This window comes from Pseudorca crassidens, chromosome 9, assembly GCF_039906515.1.
Source record: "Pseudorca crassidens isolate mPseCra1 chromosome 9, mPseCra1.hap1, whole genome shotgun sequence".
NCBI classification, from domain to species: domain Eukaryota; kingdom Metazoa; phylum Chordata; class Mammalia; order Artiodactyla; family Delphinidae; genus Pseudorca; species Pseudorca crassidens.
The window spans coordinates 47,603,978-47,624,096 of record NC_090304.1 but is presented as its reverse complement, the minus strand read 5'-3'; the positions used below and the strand labels follow the sequence as shown (position 1 = coordinate 47,624,096).

The following is a 20,119-nucleotide window of genomic DNA, read 5'->3' as shown; positions in this document are numbered from 1 at the left end:
TCTGTAATAGGTAGAGCTTTATTGACCATCCTTGAATGTCCGCTACGTGCAGGCACTGGGCTAGCCTCATTACAAGCCAGGACATTCTTTATAAATAGATGATTGAGGATAATAGGGAACACCTGAATCTGATCACATTGTTTAGGGTGTACTGCACTGTGCATAGCACCATCGTCTTGTCTGTGGTTAAGAAAACTATGGTCTGAGCCCTTATTATAGTCTATCCTGAAGACAGACAGTGTTAACATGAGATGGGTATTCATGGAGCCTGAAAGAAGGGAAATCAGAGAGCAGGTGTTTGCTACCCTGCCCAGCGTCATGAGCATTCTGCTTACTGGAACGGCGATGGGAGAATGCTTTGGTAGGTCTCTCCCACACCTGGATGAGATGCCCCTGAGGATGACGCCTGACCTTTGTTGGCCATCAGAAAAGTTTGGCAGCAGAAGTTGGGAGGGGTGGATGTACATATCCCATATCCCATATTACATTCACTAGAAGTGAATTGCCCCAGTCCCACATTAATACACCCACCTCTGTGTTTATATATCCTCCCGTTGAGTCTGGGACTCATTTCCTGTGAGCCTCGTCACAGCGAGCATCTTGACACAGTTGAGTTTCTGGGCCGACAGGGCTGAGGACCTGGACTCTTAGGGCCCCTCCAGGACTCTGCTTGAGGAGCCAGACCCCCTCCCTGAAACAGAAACAGTTTTTTCATTGGCTCTTAAATCAAGCTTCAACAGGCATTAGGACCTCATTTCTTGCTTCTTATTTTTTGATCCTGTGCCCAGAATCTTAAGTGTAACATAGAAATTAACCCCAACAATTATGGTGTATGGACTAACTATAAGACATAGTTAACGTCCTTATGTATGAGCGGGTTTCAGCTTGAGTCTGAGCTTCAGACTTTTCCAGGGATGTTTGAACTGGTGGGATGGAATTAGCAGAAGTCTATTTGCTTAGGGCTGAAGAGACTCCTGAGGAAGAATTTATATCGGGGGAAGAATGATCCAGGTATAAAGTCTGAGGAGATGAAGAAAGCTTAATCATCTTAAGGGGGCTATTCTGAGAACATCGTGGTGTCTTCCATTCTTGTTTCTTCCAATTAGAAAAAATGTAGTAAAATACACATAACATAAAACTTACCATCTTAGCCGTTCAAGCGTACAGTTCAGTGCTGTCAAATACCTTTTTATTATTGTGCACCATCACCACCATCCGTCTCCATAACTTTTCTTCATCTTGCAGAACTGAAACTCTAACTCCCCATTCCTTCCTCTCCCCAGCCCCAGCAAGCACCTTTCTACTTTCTGTCTTTATGATTTTGACTATTCTAAATATCTATTATAAGTAGAGTCAAACAGTTTTGTCTTTTTTGACTGGCTTATTTCACTTAGTATAATGTCCTATAGTTTCATCTATGTTGCAGCATATGCTAGAGTTTCCTTCCTTTTAAAGGATGAATAATATTCCATTGTACGCATATACGACATTTTACCCAACCATTCATCCATCAATGGACACTTGGGTTGCTTTCATGTTTTAGCTATTATGAATAACGCTGCTATGCATGTGGTTGTACAAATATCCCTTCATTGTCTCCCATTATTGACTCTGCTAGACTCATCCCAAAGAAAGCAAGGGTGAAGTCCTTAAACCAGAACTGAAAGAAGAATTTCACTCAAGTCCCTATTAAACAGCAGGATGCAAGCAGTGCTCATGGAGGGTGGCACAAAGCAGAGAGACGTTCTCCCTCATTTCACCAAGGAAATGACACCACTGGGGCTCCACTAACTCAGTGGAGAAGAGTGGGGACACAGAGGAGTGTGGTGGCAGTGGCCCTGAGGGCTGGTAACTGAGCAGGGAAATGCAGTTCCTGGTAGATCTAGGTTGGGAGGTGGAAGAACCACACTGCCTGATGGGAGCAGACTTGTGATGATCCAGAAAAGGAAAGGATAGGAGGATATTTCTGCTGGGGTCCAGGAGGGTTGGGCACTTGTAACAGCTGATTATGCCAGAGCCTGCCCTCTGCAAACTGATAAGGACCCCTGATGAGAATTAAAGGTTTGTGGGTCATCAATCTTGATATGCAAGCTGTACATTAATCTTGTGATATATTTTGTCTGCTAACTTTAATGTATGTTAATAATAAGTCTGGTGAGAACTGAGGAGCAATAAAGAATGTATGATTCTTCCCTAAACAGGATGAACTAAATCTTTTGAAGCCATAGAATTGCCTGCCCTACCCCATACTGCAACCAGTAGTGATTCAATTCCAGAAGCAAGGAAAAAGGAAACCAAAGCCCTGAAAATATAAGGGAAGGATCCTTTTCCTTATCTGGAGTACAACGTTTCTGAAAATCCAAAGGAAGCTTTTTTAGAAAGGACTATTCAATTCTCAAAAGATGGTTCTTGAAATTATCTACAGGGGGTCTCTGAGGATCCTGAAGGTTCTAACCTCCCATGGTCACAGCAGCTCCACCAGGGGCCCTTTTGTCAAGCCACCAGGTGACAACCAGAATCTTTCCCACAGGCTGCCAGCTGCCCAGTCCCCCAGGAGTGCTGCCAGAGAGGAGAGAGATGGTGGGTGGAGAACTTACCCAGAAGGAATCCTTGCCTCCCCCAGAAGGGAAGCCAGCACCAGTGCTCTCCAGAGATCCGTGGAGCGAGGGACGCACAACACACCTGGCAGGCTTCAGAGGCAAGGATGGAGACATTAAGCTGCAGAAACTTGTTGGACATCTCTCCACCTTGAAGGCAAGGAATCGCTTTTGTTAAAGTCCATTAATGTCTAGGAAAAAAAGCAGAATATATTTTCGGGGGATATTTGTGCATTTTATCCATAAAGACAAAAGGAAAGAGGATTCTACTATATGGATTAGAAGGTATGTGATGTTTCTCGGCAAGCTGTCAAAGAAAATTATATTACCCGAAACATTTGTAAGAAGTGATGGCTATGAGAAAAAACAGTCCCCTGGAAGACTAACGCTGAGAAATAAATGGTTATTAGGGTCATGCTAGTGTATTAGTATCTACGTCCTTGACTCCTGCACCCAGAAGCAACAGCAGCCCAGAGACTAGCCACTGTACTTCGGGACCATCCTTCTGAAAAGGAAATCTATCTCTGCTGTTGCCTCTTTGTCACCTCCTGCTTATTCTCCTTCTTTAGCCATCAGACCATGGAATCCTGACTTACTGAGGTTACCCACAACATGCCAATGGCCAAATCAAAAGGCCTCTTTTCCCATTCTTATAGGACTAGATTTTGTGCAGCATTTCACATTATTGACTACCCTTCTTCTTGAAACCTAAGCTCTCTCCCCAGCTTCCATGCTCTGTCCTGCTTCTCCCCCTGCCCTTCTGCTCATTCCTTTCAACTTCTTTCCTCAGGTTCTCCTGTCCCTTTGCTCCTTTTCCTCCTAAAATAGCCTTTCTCAAGGCTGCAATCCTCACCCATACTTGCTACCTCTCAAATCACATCATCCTTGGCTGCTTTCTTAATCCCTGGACAACTGCAGCTGGACATCCCACAGGTACCTCCAAAACTACCAAACACAAACTTAATTCATCTTCACCCCTCACACCCTCCCTATATCTGCTACTGCTATGATATTCCCTTTCTGGGCCAAGAATAAATGTAGAGGCAGTACAGTGTATTGGTTAGGAGCACCAAATTCTTCTAACTTCAGACAGTCCTGGGTTTGAATCCCTGTTAGGCCATGTATTTGGGCAAAGAAATTGATCACTGAGCTTCAATTTCTTCATCTGTAAAATTAGGGTTAATAATAGTACCAATTTCTCAGGTTTACTGAGAGGATTCACATAAAGGGTTTGCCCCAGAGTAAATAATAAATGCCAACTATTATAATGGTTAGCTTTTATTTATGCAATCACTTAAGTTCAGTACCTGGAAGTTGTGTGTGTGTGTGTGTGTGTGTGTGTGTGTGTGACATTTTCTTCCCATTCCTCCATTTTAAGCATTATTGGTCATCCAATCTTTTTCTTTTTTTTTTTTTTTATTGGTCATCAAATCTTATTGAGTCTGTAGAAACAATGTTTTTGGAAATTACTTTTTCCTCCTTGTCACTCTTGTAGTCCTCATCATATTTTATTTGGGCTCTTGTATCTATGCATCTCCTCAACTGCCAGATTAATTTTTCTTTAGTACAGGTTTTCTTTTCTGCCTCCTCTGCACGCGAAGGGCAATAGTTCCCACCACCGGGCTATAAGATAGAGTCTAACCTTAGTGTTACCGAACCCAGGTCTGGCTGCTCACCGCTTGAAAGCCAATTCTCGACGGACAAGTGTTGGTAGGAAAGGAAAGGTTGCTTTATTTCAGAGGCTGGCAACAGGGGGAGAGGGTGGACTCCTGTCAGAACCAACTCCCAATTGCTGCTCAGGGGACAGGGGCTTTTAAAGGGGAGTTTCAGGTTTGTAGGTGGAGGGAGGGAGCAGAACAGCGCAGTCAGCTCTGACAGGCATCCTCAAATCAGTAATGTGGTGGTCTGATCAGTGCCATCTTGGTTGTTTTAAGTACGTTAACCTTTAGTTCCAGGGTTTGTTCCCATTTCTCTGAGGTCAGTTCTCGGAATTGTGTGAAGCGGAGCAGCTTATGTCACGGCTTCAATTTGGTCATCATGTCGTCAACCTCCTTCACCTGGTGGGATCTTCGGTGTCTGCAAAACAGTTAACAGGATGTGGCTCAGAATATTATCTATAGCCCTTAAGGAGGAACTAAAGGTCCTTGACTATGCTTAATGATTAAACTATTATTATTTGGTCTCCTTTGACTGTTTTCCTTTGTTTCTGCATTTTCTCACTTTTCTGATTAAACTTATTCTTTGTCTAAAGTTTTTCCACAGACAAAAGGCAGGCTGAGGACATACCGGGGGAGGCAAGGACCATAGGGTCCTGCTCTGTTTCATTAGCACTAAAATAAGACCCTTCACAACTGGGACTCAGGCTGTAATTTTAAATAAACTCCCCTCAATTCCCCCCGTCAAAGCACCCGCCACATAGAACTGCCACCTTTGCCCTGACTATCCCTCTGCTTAGCCTTTTGAATCCTTAGTTCATGCCAAACCCTCTGAATGGAATGCCTTCCCTTCTCTGTCTCCCTGAAAAACTTCCGATTCTTTTAAGGCCCAGCCTAAGTGCCTAATCCTTAGTTAAGCCTTCCGTCAGAGTCCTAGGAAGTCACTCCCTTCTCTGAACATACTGTTCCCATCTGTTACAGCGTTTATCACCTTGTTCTGGGGACGGTTACACACAGTTCATAAATTCTATGCTAGAAATCACAGATTGGGTTGTATTTGCTTCTGCATTCCCAGAGCCTAACTGAGAGTGTGGCAAGAAGATGGCGCGCAAAGAAGACTTGCACGTGACCATGTGAAAGAATGAATGACACAAGGGATCAGTCTCGGGGCAGGAAGGGTGGCTTCGCACCGGAGCGGTGTGGAATTAGTCCCAAAGTGGGGACAGTGCAGAGATGACTGTGCTTAAGCCGCGTCAAGCACAGGCTCCGTCTCGGCAGTTGTGTGACTCTGTCACTTCGACTTCACAAGCCTCAGTTTCTTTTCTTTTCGTGAACGTGGGGTAAGTGTCCTCGCCTGTTCACACCACAGGGGCAGTGTGAGAACCACTGAGAGAGGTGTGTAAGTAAGGAGTCTGTGAAGGGCTGCAGGGATGGAAGTTTCCCAGGACCCTAGTGTGAGGGCTGATCGCAGACCTAGATGAGGGCGCCCATCCTGTGGCTGTGACCACGAAGGTGTCAATTCAAGTGAAGCGGGTCCACCAGTTGCGGCGTTGCCAAGTCATAATCCATAGTGGCGCTGCAGGAGCTAGGGTGCTCATGAGGTGCGTGATGGACCTTTTCTGATAAGACGAAAAGAGCGTAAAATAGACCCACTGAAGAAGGGAGGCTGGTGGAGCTTGGGTGCTTGAATTCTCCCCAGAAACAACTTGAAGTGGGGGTACCTGGTCACCATGTGGGATGGTGTGGGACCCCCCCTTGTGTTGTAAGTGCCCGCATGGCTCCAGGTGGACGAGGGTGTGAGAGAGGGTTTCCTAAATGACTGTTGCTCATTCTACAGTCCTGCAGGGCTAGGAACGGGAAAAGCTGACCTATGGGCAACAGAAGGTTCCCAGGAGAAGAAGAGGACCTCCATTGTGAAGCTAGACACAATTGACAGACTTGGAGTTGGCTCTTCAATCCTCCCTATTTCTCTCTTTGTAAAGGGAAAGAAAATCCAGTCCAAATCCTGTATTCTTCACCAGAAACATCTATGACCAAACCCAGGTCAGCACCATGGGAACCACATGATCTAGTGGGGCTGTGGCACTCAGAGCGAACGCTGGTGGCCAGGCGAGGAGGGAAGCTCTGAGGTCTCTTACCTGAGGGGAGCCTTTGGCCAAATCACAGATGTTTGCATTCACCAACCAGGCAACTAGAAAGTAAGAAGAAAAGAAATCGAAGGTATGGCCTCATTCAAAAATATGGGGTTGGGAAGTGGCTCTCCAAGGACCCCTGGAATCAGAGGGAAAGCAAGGCCGCCATCTTGACCATCACAGTGAAGGCAATAGCCGGCCCTTCCAGCAGCCCAGTGAGGCTCTAGAGAACGCTGTCTCTTCTATGTATGTAGATGTTCCTACGGCTCAGAAACATGACGCAGTCTGTCTGACACCACTTCATGAGTTAAGAGCTCTAAGAGGGGAGACCTTCAAGATGGAGGAGGAATAAGACGTGGAGATCACCTTCCTCCCCACAAATACATCAGAAATACATCTACACGTGGAACAACTCCTACAGAACACCTACTGAACGCTGGCAGAAGACCTCAGACCTCCCAAAAGGCAAGAAACTCCCCACGTACCTGGGTAGGGCAGAAGAAAAAAGAAAAAACAGAGACAAAAGAATAGGGACATGACCTGCCCATCTGGGAGGGAGCTGTGAAGGAGGAAAGGTTTCCACACCCTAGGAAGCCCCTTCATGGGCGGAGACTGTGGGTGGCAGAGGGGGGAAGCTTCGGAGCCGCAGAGGAGAGCGCAGGAACAGGGGTGCGGGGGGCAAAGCGGGGAGATTCCCACACAGAGGATCGGTGCCGACTAGCACTCACCAGCCCGAGAGGCTTCTCTGCTCACCTGCTGGGACGGGTAGGGGCTGGGAACTGAGGCTCGGGCTTTGGTCGGATCCCAGGGAGAGGACTGGGGTTGGCGGCATGAACACAGCCTGAAGGGGGTTAGTGCGCCACGGCTAGCCGAGAGGGAGTCCGGGAAAAAGTCTGGAGCTGCTGAAGAGGCAAGAGACCATTGTTTCGGGGTGCGTGAGGAGAGGGGGTTCAGAGCACTGCCTAAATGAGCTCCAGAAACGGGCGTGAGCTGCGGCTATCAGCGCGGACCCCAGAGACGGGCATGAAACGCTAAGGCTGCTACTGCAGCCAACAAGAAGCCTGTGTGCGAGCACAGGTCACTATCCACGCCTCCCCTCCTGGGAGCCTGTGCAGCCCGCCACTGCCAGGGTCCCAAGATCCAGGGACAACTTCCTGGGAGAACACACAGGGTGCCTCAGGCTGGTGCAACGTCACGCCGGCCTCTGCCGACGCAGGCTCGCCCCGCACTCCGTACCCCTCCCTCCCCCCGGCCTGAATGAGCCACAGCTCCCTAATCAGCTGCTACTTTAACCCCATCCTGTCTGGGCGTGAACAGACACCCTCAGGTGACCTACATGTAGAGGCGGGGCCAAATCCAAAACTGAACCCTGGGAGCTGTGAGAACAAAGGAAATTTCTCCCAGCAGCCTCAGGAGCAGTGGATTAAATCTCCACCATCAACTTGATGTACCTGCACCTGTGGAATACCTGAATAGACAATGAATCACCCCAAAACTGAGGCGGTGGACTTTGGGAGCAACTGCAGACTTGGGGTTTGCTTTCTGCACCTAATCTGTCTAGTTTTATGTTTAACTTAGTTTACTATTTAGAGCTTAATATCATTGGTAGATTTGTTTATTGATTTGGTTGCTCTCTTCCTTTTTCTCTATATATAGATACATATATTTTTTTCCTTTTTCTCTTTTGGTGAGTGTGTATGTGTTTGCTTCTTCATGTGATTTTGTCTGTACAGCTTTGCTTTTACCATTTGTCCTAGGGTTCTATCTGTCCTTTTTTGTTTTTGTATTTTAGTATAGTTTTTAGCGCTTTTTATCATTGGTGGCTTTGTTTTTTGGTTTGGTTGCTCTCTTCTTTCTTTCTTTTGATTACATTTTAATTTTTAACAATTTAAAAATTTTTTTCTTTTAATACCTTTTTATTTTATTTTATTTTGTTTTATTTTCCTTCCTTCCTCCCTCCCTCCCTCCCTCCCTCTCTCTCTCTCTGTTTCTTTCTCTCTTTCTTTCTTTCTTTCTTTCATTTTTTCTTCCTTTTCTTCTCAGCTGTGTGGCTGCCAGTGTCTTGGTGCTCTGGCTGCATGTCAGACCTCTGCCTCTGAGGTGGGAAAGCTGAGTTCAGGACACTGGTCCACCAGAGACCTCCCGGCTCCATGTAATAACAAATGGCAAGAGCTCTCCCAGAGATCTCCATCTCAATGCCAAGACTCAGCTCCATTCAATGGCCAGCATGCTCCAGTGCTGGATGCCCCATGCCAAACAACTAGCAAGACAGGACCACATTAGCAAAGAGGCTACCTAAAATCATAATAAGTTCACAGACACCCCGAAACACACCACCAGACGAGGTTCTGCCCACCAGAAAGACAAGATCCAGCCTCATCCACCAGAACACAGGCACCAGTCCCCTCCACCAGGAAACCTCCACAACCCACTGAACCAACCTTAGTCACTGGGGGCAGACACCAAAAGCAACAGGAACTACGAACTGCAGCCTGTGAAAAGGAGACCCCAAACAGTAAGTTAAGTGAAATGAGAAGACAAAGAAACAAACAGCAGATGAAGGAACAAGGTAAAAACCCACCAGACCAAACAAATGAAGAGGAAATAGGCAGTCTACCGGAAAAAGAATTCAGAGTCATGATAGTAAAGATGAACCAAAATCATGGAAACAGAATGGAGAAAATATAAGAAATGTTTAACATGGACCTAGAAGAACTAAAGAGCAAACAAACAATGATGAACAACACAATAAATGAAATTTAAAATTCTCTAGAAGGAATCAACAGCAGAATAACCAAGGCAGAAGAATGGATAAGTGACCTGGAAGATAAAAGAGTGGAAATAACTACCACAGAGCAGAATAAAGAAAAAAGAATGAAAAGAATTGAGGACAGTCTCAGAGACCTCTGGGATAACATTAAACGCACCAACATTCGAATTATAGGGGTCCCAGAAGAAGAAGAGAAAAAGAAAGGGACTGAGAAAATATTTGAAGAGATTATAGTTGAAAACTTCCCTAATAGGGTAAAGGAAATAGTCAATCAAGTCAGGCAAGCGCAGAGAAACCCATACAAGATAAATACAAGGAGAAACATGTCAAGACACAAATTAATCAAACTATCAAAAATTAAATACAAAGAAAAAATATTAAAAGAAGCAAGGGAAAAACAACAAATAACATACAAGGGAATCCCCATAACGTTAACACCTGATCTTTCAGCAGAAACTCTGCAAGCCAGAAGGGACTGGCAGGACATATTTAAAGTGATTAAAGGGAAAAAACCTACAACCAAGATTACTCTACCCAGCAAGGATCTCACTCAGATTCGACATAAAAAATTAAAAACTTTACAGACAAGCAAAAGCTAAGAGAACTCAGCACCACCAAACCAGCTTTACAACAAATGCTAAAGGAACTTCTCTAGGCAGGAAACACAAGAGAAGGAAAAGACCTACAATAATAAACCCAAAACAATTAAGAAAATGGTAATAGGAACATACATATCAATAATTACCTTAAATGTAAATGGATTAAATGCTCCAACCAAAAGACATAGACTGGCTGAATGGATACAAAAACAAGACCCATATATATGCTGTCTACAAGAGACCCACTTCAGACCTAGGGACACGTACAGACTGAAAGGGAGGGGATGGAAAAAGATATTCCATGCAAACGGAAATCAAAAGAAAGCTGGAGTAGCAATTCTCATATCAGACAAAATAGACTTTAAAACAAAGACTATTACAAGAGACAAAGAAGGACACTACATGATGATCAAGGGATCAATCCAAGAAGAAGATATAACAATTGTAAATATTTATGCACCCAACATAGGAGCACCTCAATACATGAGGCAAATACTAACAGCCATAAAAGGGGAAATTGACAGTAACACAATCATAGTAGGGGACTTTAACACCCCACTTTCACCAATGCACAGATCATCCAAAATGAAAATATATAAGGAAACACAAGCTTTAAATGATACATTAAACAAGATGGACTTAATTGATACTGATGGGACATTCCATCCAGAAACAACAGAATACCCTTTCTTCTCAAGTGCTCATGCAACATTCTCCAGGATAGATCATATCTTGGGTCACAAATCAAGCCTTAGTAAATTTAAGAAAACTGAAATCATATCAAGTATCTTATCCGACCACAGCGCTATGAGACTAGATACAAATTACCAGAAAAAATCTGTAAAAAATACAAACACATGGACGCTAAACAATACACTACTAAATAACCAAGAGATCACTGAAGAAATCAAAGAGGAAATCAAAAAAGAACTATAAAAAAGTGACAATGAAAACACGACCACCCAAAACCTAAGGGATGCAGCAAAAGCAGTTCTAAGAGGGAAGTTTATAACAATACAATCGCACCTCAAAAAACAAGAAACATCTCATATAAACAACCTAAACTTACACCTAAAGCAATTAGAAAAAGAAGAACAAAAAACCCCAAAGTTAGCAGAAGGAAAGAAATCATAAAGATCAGATCAGAAATAAATGAAGGAAACAATAACAAAGATCAATAAAACTAAAAGCTGGTTCTTTGAGAAGATAAACAAAATTGATGAACCATTAGCCAGACTCATTAAGAAAAAAAGGGAGAAGACTCAAATCAATAGAATTAGAAACGAAAAAGGGGAAGTAACAACTTACACTGCAGAAATACAAAGGATAATGAGAGGTTACTACAATCAACTATATGTCAATAAAATGGGCAACCTGGAAGAAATGGACAAATTCTTACAAAAGCACAACCTTCTGAGACTGTACCAGGAAGAAATAGAAAATATAAACAGACCAATCACAAGCACTGAAATTGAAACTGTGATTAAAAATCTTCCAACAAACAAAAGCCCAGGACCAGATGGATTCACAGGTGAATTCTATCAAATATTTAGAGAAGAGCTAACACCTACCCTTCTCAAACACTTCCAAAATATAGCGGAGGGAGGAACACTCTCAAACTCATTCTACGAGGCCACCATCACCCTGATACCAAAACCAGAAAAAGATGTCACAAGAAAGAAAACTACAGGCCAACATCACTTATGAATATAAAATCCTCAACAAAATACTAGCAAACAGAATCCAACAGCACATTAAAAGGATCATACACCATGATCAAGTGGGGTTTATCCCAGGAATGCAAGATTCTTCAATATATGTAAATCAATCAATGTGATACACCATATTAACAAATTGAAGGAGAAAAACCATATGATCATCTCAACAGATGCAGTAAAAGTTTTTGACAAAATTCAACACCCACTTATGATAAAAACCCTCCATAAAGTAGGCACAGAGGGAACTTATCTCAATATAATAAAGGCTATATCTGACAAAGCCATAGCCAACATCATCCTCAATGGTGAAAAACTGAAATCATTTCCTCTAAGATCAGGAACAAGTCAAGGTTGTCCACTCTCACAACTATTATTCAACATAGTGTTGGAAGTTTCAGCCACAGCAATCAGACAAGAAAAGGAAATAAAAGGAATTCGAACCGGAAAAGAAGAAGTAAAGCTGTCACCGTTTGCAGATGACATGATACTATACATAGAGAATCCTAAAGATGTTACCAGAAAACTACTAGAGCTAATCAATGAATTTGGTAAAGTAGCAGGATACAAAATTAATGCACAGAAAACACTTGCATTCCTATACACTAATGATAAAAATCTGAAAGAGAAATTAAGGAAACACTCCCATTTACCATTGCAACAAAAAGAATAAAATACCTAGGAATAAACCTATCTAAGGAGACAAAAGATCTGTATGCAAAAAACTATAAGACACTGATGAAAGAAATTAAAGATGATACAGATAGATGCAGAGGTATACCATATTCATGGATTGGAAGAATCAACACTGTGAAAATGACTATACTACCGAAAGCAAACTACAGATTCAATGTAATCCCTATCAAAGTACCAATGGCATGTTTCACAAAACTAGCACAAAAAATTTCACAATTTGTATGGAAACACAAAAGACCCCGAATAGCCAAAGCAATCTTGAGAAAGAAAAACAGAGCTAGAGGAGTCAGGCTCCCTGGCTTCAGACTACACTACAAAGCTACAGTAATCAAGACAGTATGGTACTGGCACAAAAACAGAAATATAGATCAATGGAACAGGATAGAAAGCCCAGAGATAAACCCATGCATATATGGTCACCTTATTTTTGATAAAGGAGGCAAGAATATACAGTGGAGAAAAGACAGTCTCTTCAATACGTGGTGCTGGGAAAACTGGACAGCTACATATAAACGAATGAAATTAGAACACTCCCTAACACCATGCCCCAAAATAAACTCAAAATGGATTAAAGACCTAAATGTAAGGCCAGACCCTATAAAATTCTTAGAGGAAAACATAGGCAGAACACTCTATGACATATATCACAGCAGGATCCTTTCTGACCCACCTCCTAGACAAATGGAAATAAAAACAAAAATAAATGGGACCTAATGAAACTTAAAAGCTTTTGCACAGCAAAGGAAAACATAAATAAGAAAAGACAACCCTCAGAATGGGAGACAATATCTACAAATGAAGCAACTGACAACGGATTAATCTCCAAAATCTACAAGCAGCTCATGCAACTCAATATCAAAAAACAATCCAAAAATCCAATCCAAAAATGGGCAGAAGATCTAAATAGACATTTTTCTAAAGAAGATATACAGATTGCCAACAAACACATGAAAGGATGCTCAACATCACTAATCGTTAGAGAAATGCAAATCAAAGCTACAATGAGGTATCACCTCACACCAGTCAGAATGGCCACCATCAAAAAAATCTGCAAACAATAAATGCTGGAGAGGGTGTGGACAAAAGGGAACCCTCTTGCACTGTGGGTGAGAATGTAAATTGATACAGCCACTATGGAGAACAGTATGGAGGTTCCTTAAAAAACTAAAAATAGAACTACCATACAACCCAGAAATCCCACTACTGGGCATATACCCTGAGAAAACCATAATTCAAAAATTATGTACCACATAATGTACCACAATGTTCATTGCAGGTCTATTTACAAAAGCCAGGACATGGAAGCAACCTAAGTGTCCATCGACAGGTGAATAAAGAAGATGTGGCACATATATACAATGGAATATTACTCAGCCACCAAAAGAAACAAAATTGAGTTATTTGTAGTGAGTTTGATGGACCTAGAGTCTGTCATACAGAGTGAAGTAAGTCAGAAAGAGAAAAACAAATACTGTATGCTAACACATATATATATATATAGAATCTAAAAAAAAAAAAAAAAAAGGTTCTGAAGAACCTAGGGGCAGGACAGGAATAAAGACACAGACGTAGAGAATGGACTCGATGACACGGGGAGGGGGAAAGGTAAGCTGGGATGAAGTGAGAGAGTGGCACGGACATATATACACTACCAAAGGTAAAATCGATAGCTAGTGGGAAGCAGCCGCATAGCACAGGGAGATCAGCTCGGTGCTTTGTGACTGCCTAGAGGGGTGGGATAGGGAGGGTGGGAGAGAGACACAAGAGGGAGGAGATATGGGGATATATGTATATGTATAGCTGATTCACTTTGTTATAAGGCAGAAACTAACACACCATTGTAAAGAAATTATACTCCAATAAAGATGTTTAAAAAAATGGGGAAAAGTAAATCACAATTTAAAAAAAAGAGCTCTAAGGGGAACATAAACAAGTCTCGCAGTTGCATTCTAGTGTCAACATGGGTTATAGCTGTGCCTGTCCATCATCTGCAGGAAATATCTCAGAGTCACGGTCCCCAGTCCCTGGTCAGCCTGCCTGTCTGGGTCAGCTGAAGTGACTCAATAGGGTGTAGCCAGAAAAATAGGGCCATTACAAAAATTAACTGTTTTCTAAAATAAAAACTCTATAAAATGATGATACTAGCTAGTCTAATTTTTTTTAAGATTTTAAAAATATACAAAATTGGAAAAGTAGCAAAGATCACAAAAGTATATAAGGAAATGTTTTGCACAGCACAAAGCAATTAGTAGGAAAATCTGAGTGTTATAGCTATCACTAGGAGATTATAAATTGTCAAAATTGAGTGAAGGTGAAAATTTTAAACCTAAAAACCAGTAACAAGAAAGGAACTAAACAAGATGTTTAGTATATGTAATCACATGACATCATTAGTTATTATTCCCCCGTTATAAATTTATGCAAAGCATACAGAAGGAAAAAGAAAAGAAGGAAAGCTCTAAGAGAAAGTTGCTGAGAGTAGATCTTAAAAATTCTCATCACAAGGAAAACCAATTGTAACTGTGCGTGGTGGTGGAAGATGACTACGCTTATTGCAGCGATCATTTAGCAAAAATACAAATATCAAATCATTTTATTGTACACCTGAAACTAATATGTTACATGTCAATTATACCTCAATTTAAAAAAAAAAGGAGAGCTCTCGAGTTCTTTTCATGAAGAGCACTGATACCAAAGTCTGACGGAGGCAGACGACAAAAAGAAAACTATAGCCAGCGGTTCTCAAATTTTGGGTCTAAGGACATCTTTACACTTTGAAAAAAAAATCACTGAAAATCCTAAAGAGCTTTTGTTTATGTGAGTAATATTTACCAATAGTTAACATACTAGAACTTAAAGCAAAAGTTTTTTAGATTATATATTAATTTATTTAAGATAACCATAATAAAACCATTAAGTTAATACATAATGACATGTATTCAAGTAACTACGTCTTCGAAAATAAAAACTTTAAATAAGACTGGCACTGTTTCACATTTTTTCAAAACCATTTAATGTCTGGCTAAACAGAAGACAGATGGGATTTCCTATCTGCCTTTTACACGCAATCTGTTGAGATATCACATGTTATATAGTCTCTGGAAAACTCTACTGCATACTGGTGAGTGAATGAGAGTAAAAGGGGATAATAATGTCTTAGTATTACTATGAAAATCGTTTTGATCTTTTAGGGGGTCTCCCCTAAAAGGATCTTGGAGATCCCCAGCGGTCTCCAGATCACATTTCGAGAACCTCCGCTATAAGTCAATTTCAGTCATGAATGTTGATGCAAAAATCTAAGTGAAATATTAGTAAAAGAGCCCAGCAGTACATTGAAAGACGAATGTACCATGTCTAAGTGGGATTCAGGGATGTAGGAATGTTAGGAAATCTATTAATACAGATTTAATATACTAATAAGTCAAAGGAGAGAATCAATCATTTCAACAGATGCTCAAAGTATTTCACAAAATTCAATATTCATTTCTGATTTAAAAATCCTAGGAACGAAGATATGATAAAATAAGTGTATCTCTATCCAACCACCAGCCTCATGTTTAATTAAAATATACTAGAAACTCAAGGTGAGGGGGTAGAAATTTCCTGAGCACTCAAGGAACTCACGTTCTCGCTGGGGAGGCGGATTGCCCATGATGGTGGTTGAATGGGGAAGCAGCAGCAGACCCTGATGGATGTCAGAGGTGGCAGATGAAGAATTAATGATCAGCCAACTTAAACCACGAGCTCTCACCATGTTCCACTCCCTGGGTGTACTTACATATTGGTGAAGCAATGAGCATGGGTGGCTACCCAGGTTTCCCAGAGATGCTTGGTGGCAATCTGCACACTGACCTGCTATGACCAAGAGCGACTGTTGGCCTCCTGCCTCCCACAGTCTGGCTGGAAAGGGATCTGGAAGTGGGAGGGGAAGTGGCTCCACAGAGCCCACCTGGAAGGGGGCCAAGAAGGCATATCTTCGTTACCCATGGGTCCTCCTCACCGTCAAGTCCAGGTCTGAGCATCTCCCTTGTGCTGGAAACTCTAATAGACACCTGGGAATAATGAGAAATGCTTATTGTATTCTAGAGAGATTTATATATATACATATAGAGAGAGAAAGAAATGGATGTTTCACCCAAGAGTAACACATCAAGCCCACCCTTGACTTCCCCCCCTCTTTTTTGCCTCAATTATCTACTCACCAAACACTTTAGATCCTATATTCACAAAATATCTTGCATCCATCTCCTACCTTTGGGCTTGGGTCTTCAACATTGCTCACCTGGACTACTCTCCCTGGGGTTCAGCTTTCCCTGTCCTCCTCCCACTCCCAAATTAACCACCAAAGAGCACTTGTTTTGATCATGTCACTCCCCTAGCCAAAACCATCCCAGGGTTCCTCACAGTGTTGGGAATAACGTTGACATCCTATTTATCTTTGTGGGCCCCAGTCAAACACCGGTGTCCTAATCATCTCAGAAGTTATTTCAGTATTTTCTTGTATTGTGTTTTTCTGTGCACATTTCCCCTTTTGTTGTCAATTTTATTAAAGTATAACATACACACAGAAAAATACTCAAGCAATAAAATACTTTGAATGTTTTTCCAAGAAGTACAACCAGAACCCAGATCAGACTAGCAGAATCTCAGAAGACACTTCAGGAGCCCAGTCCAGTCACTGCTCCTGCAAAGCGTAACTGCTATCCTGACATCTAACACCATATATTAGTCTTGAAGGCTCTTAGTTTTACATAAATCTACTCTCTATCTGTACATATAAGCTTCATTATTAGGATATAAATTCCTCGAATATAGGTTAGTACCTATCCTGTTCCTCTTTGTATCCTGCCTCCCCCACTCCCTGGTCTCTGGTACAGAGATTTGTCCAGAGAGGACACCAAATCAGTACCAAGCCAGTGTGATGGGTTGTCAACAACTGAGGAATATAGGTGAAGGATAAACAGGTGTTCATTGTATTATTCTTCCATCTGTTCTGTAGATTTGCAAAATTTCCAAATAAAAAGCGAAGGAAGGACAAAATTACTTACTGAATGATTCAAGGAATCCAGGTTAGGTGTGCTATTTAAAACAGGACACATGTAAATTCCTGTTCTTGTCCTTAAGTTTTTATGTGTATTTGTATAAGGGAAGAAGGCCCTAAAGTAGGTGTGAGTTCAGGGAGAGGGAATCAGGAAAATTCCTCTTGTTGAGCTTTCACACCAGGAGCTATTTCTGGATTAGTTTGATTCATCAAATATTTATGTGGCATCGCCTGTGTTCTGGGCACTATGGTAGGTGCTGTGGGATAAAATGACCAATAAATCTAGCCAAGTGTTGTAATGAGACTCCTTGGCAGGTACTGAGAGAAATGGCTCTGCTGAATATATCGCCCCCTGGTGGCCAAGAACAGGAACCACCGCAGACACACTTTACAGTTTCTTCCCAGGATATATACGCATCCTGAGGTCCAAGAAGCAACAACAAAAAGACTCAGACGGCTTCTATCCTTCCTCATTAAAAGGAATACTCCTCTTCTACGTTCTCTATTACTTTGTGTTCTACGTGTCAGATAATTTGTAAAACTAAAAAAATTTTTTAATAATTAAAAATTAGGTGCTTGATCTTTCTCTTGACAAACGATCAAAATGGCAAACTCTGAAAGCTTCCTTGTCAGTGGATGTCACGGAGGAAACAAGGAAAAGAGAAAGCCCAGCGCTCCTCAATGCTCACCAATGTGAAGACATAGCGGTTCACTCACTTCTTTTCCAGCGGATGGCTCTGGTGAGTCAGACCACAACCTGGCACACTATTTAGCCATCCCTACTGAATGAATCACTCAAGATGGGAATTTTGATTCTGTGACCGAAAATATTTTGGGGTTGCTTTGAGCAAAAGGGACAGTGACCACATCCCATCCAGCTCTATGTGATGGCTTTCGTGATGCGGCAACTTGGCCAGGTTACAGCCCCCGGTTATTCAATCAAACGTTAGTCTAGATGTTGCTATGAAGGGATTTTGCATATGTAATGAAAGTCCCTCATCACTGACTTTAGGTAAGGAAGATCATTCTGGATCATCTGGGTGGCCCTGACGTCATTAGTTGGAAAGGCCTTGAAAGCAGTGTGGAAGCTTCCCCCAGAGAGAAGAAATTCTGCTTGTGGAGAATGGCCTCAGCCCATGCCTGTGGAATTCCAGGGTCCTGTGACCTTCCCTTTCTGCCTGCTTGCCTTATGGACTGACTTGCTTAGTCAGCTCCCACAATCGTGTAAGCCAATTCCTGGTGTATTAGCTTGCTAGGCAGGCTGTAACAAAATATCACAAACAGGGTGGCTTAGAAGACAAAAATGTATTGTGTCACAGTTCTGGAGCCTCGAGGTCCAGGATCAAGGTGTTGGGCAGGTCGATCCCTCCTGAGGGTGGTGATGGAGAATCCACTCCACGCCTCTCCTCTAGCTTCTGGTGGTTTGCTGGCAATCTTTAGCATTCTTTGGTTCACACATGATGTATCACTCCCATCTCTGCCTTCATGTCCGTATGATGTTCTCCGTGTGTGCGTGTCTCTCTCTCCAAATTTCCCCTTTTATAAGGACACCAGTCGTACTGGATTAGGGCCCACACTAATGACAGCATTTTAACTTGCTTGCCTTTGTAAACACTCTATCTCCAAAAAAGGTCACAGAATGTGACCTTAGGTACTGGAGGTTAAAACCCCAATATATCTTTTTGGGGTTCTTGGTTGAACCAAGAGTAATAAAATCTGTATACTTCTGGTAGTGACTTTCTCCAAAACAGCTTACCAGAAGCACTGGATTCTTCAGGTAGTACATCCCATGTCCCCAGAAACACTGATTCATTCTCTAATCCGGAGATGTAAAAATCTGGGTATAAGCATGATATAGCTGCTCAGCTCACACAAACAAGGCCAATGTTTGGGATTTATCAAAAATTATTATTGTTAGAATTCTGGGACATCTCAGCCAGTTAGACTCTATGGGTATTTGAACTGGAAAGTGGAGTATTTTAACCATAACCTGGCTTTCCCATTAGCAGCTGTTTACCATCCAATAAGAATGAACAACTTGAGAAGCCAGTAACTGGCTTTGTAGGATTTGGACAGAGTGCTCATGGGGTGTGAGAGCTTGGAAGGAAGCTGTGTCTTCAAGTGTCTAGGGACTGGGGGTTGGTGAAGATACTTCACATTTCTGAGCCTCTCTCTGTGTCACACACACACACACACACACTTGCTTGTGGCCCAATACACATCATCTGATTTAAGCCTCACTACATCTTTACCGGGCATGTATTATTCTCCCGTTGTAAGACTGAGGAGGATGAATCCTAGATGACACTTAGATCACACTTCTAGTAAGGACAGGCCAAGATTCAGACATACAGCTGATCTTCATTCTTCACGGATTCTGTATTTTTGAATTCACCTACTCGCTAACGTTTGTTAACTCAAAACCAATACTCATGGTGCTTTCACGGTCATTCATGGACATATGCAGAGCAGTGGAAAATTTGAGTCACCTGATCACGTGTCCTGGCTGAGGTCTCGTGAGGCCACACTCTGCCGTCTTGTTTCAGCTCTCACACTATAAACAAGCGTCCTTCCTGCGGTCTGTTAGCGCCCCTCTTTGTTTTGCTTTTTACATTTTGGGGCTTTCTGTTGGCGATTTTGCTGTTCGCAATGGCCCTAAACATAGTGCTGAAATGCCATCTAGTGTTTCTAAAAGGGCAAAAAGCCTGGGTTGTGCCTTAGAGAGAAAATACACGTGATGGACCAGCTCCGTGCAGGCGTGAGTTATAGTGGTATTGACCATGAGTTCAGTGTTAATGAATCAGCAATGTATATTAAATAAGGTGACTTGAAACAGAAACCCACATAAAAGCAGAGGCTGAGAGGCCCCCAACTCTGTATTTCCCCAGGAGCAGTGGTTCAGGATTCATAGATT

The 20,119-nt window shown here is 42.2% G+C and overlaps 1 protein-coding gene across 1 annotated transcript in view; it reads right to left on the bottom strand.

The window, feature by feature from the left end:
* OVCH2 (ovochymase 2) overlaps positions 1–20,119 on the bottom strand; it is a 43,771-nt gene that overhangs the window by 7,895 nt on the left and 15,757 nt on the right. The window contains 1 exon segment of the mRNA XM_067751668.1: positions 6,391–6,443. Within this exon segment, the coding sequence (XP_067607769.1) occupies positions 6,391–6,443 (53 nt within the window).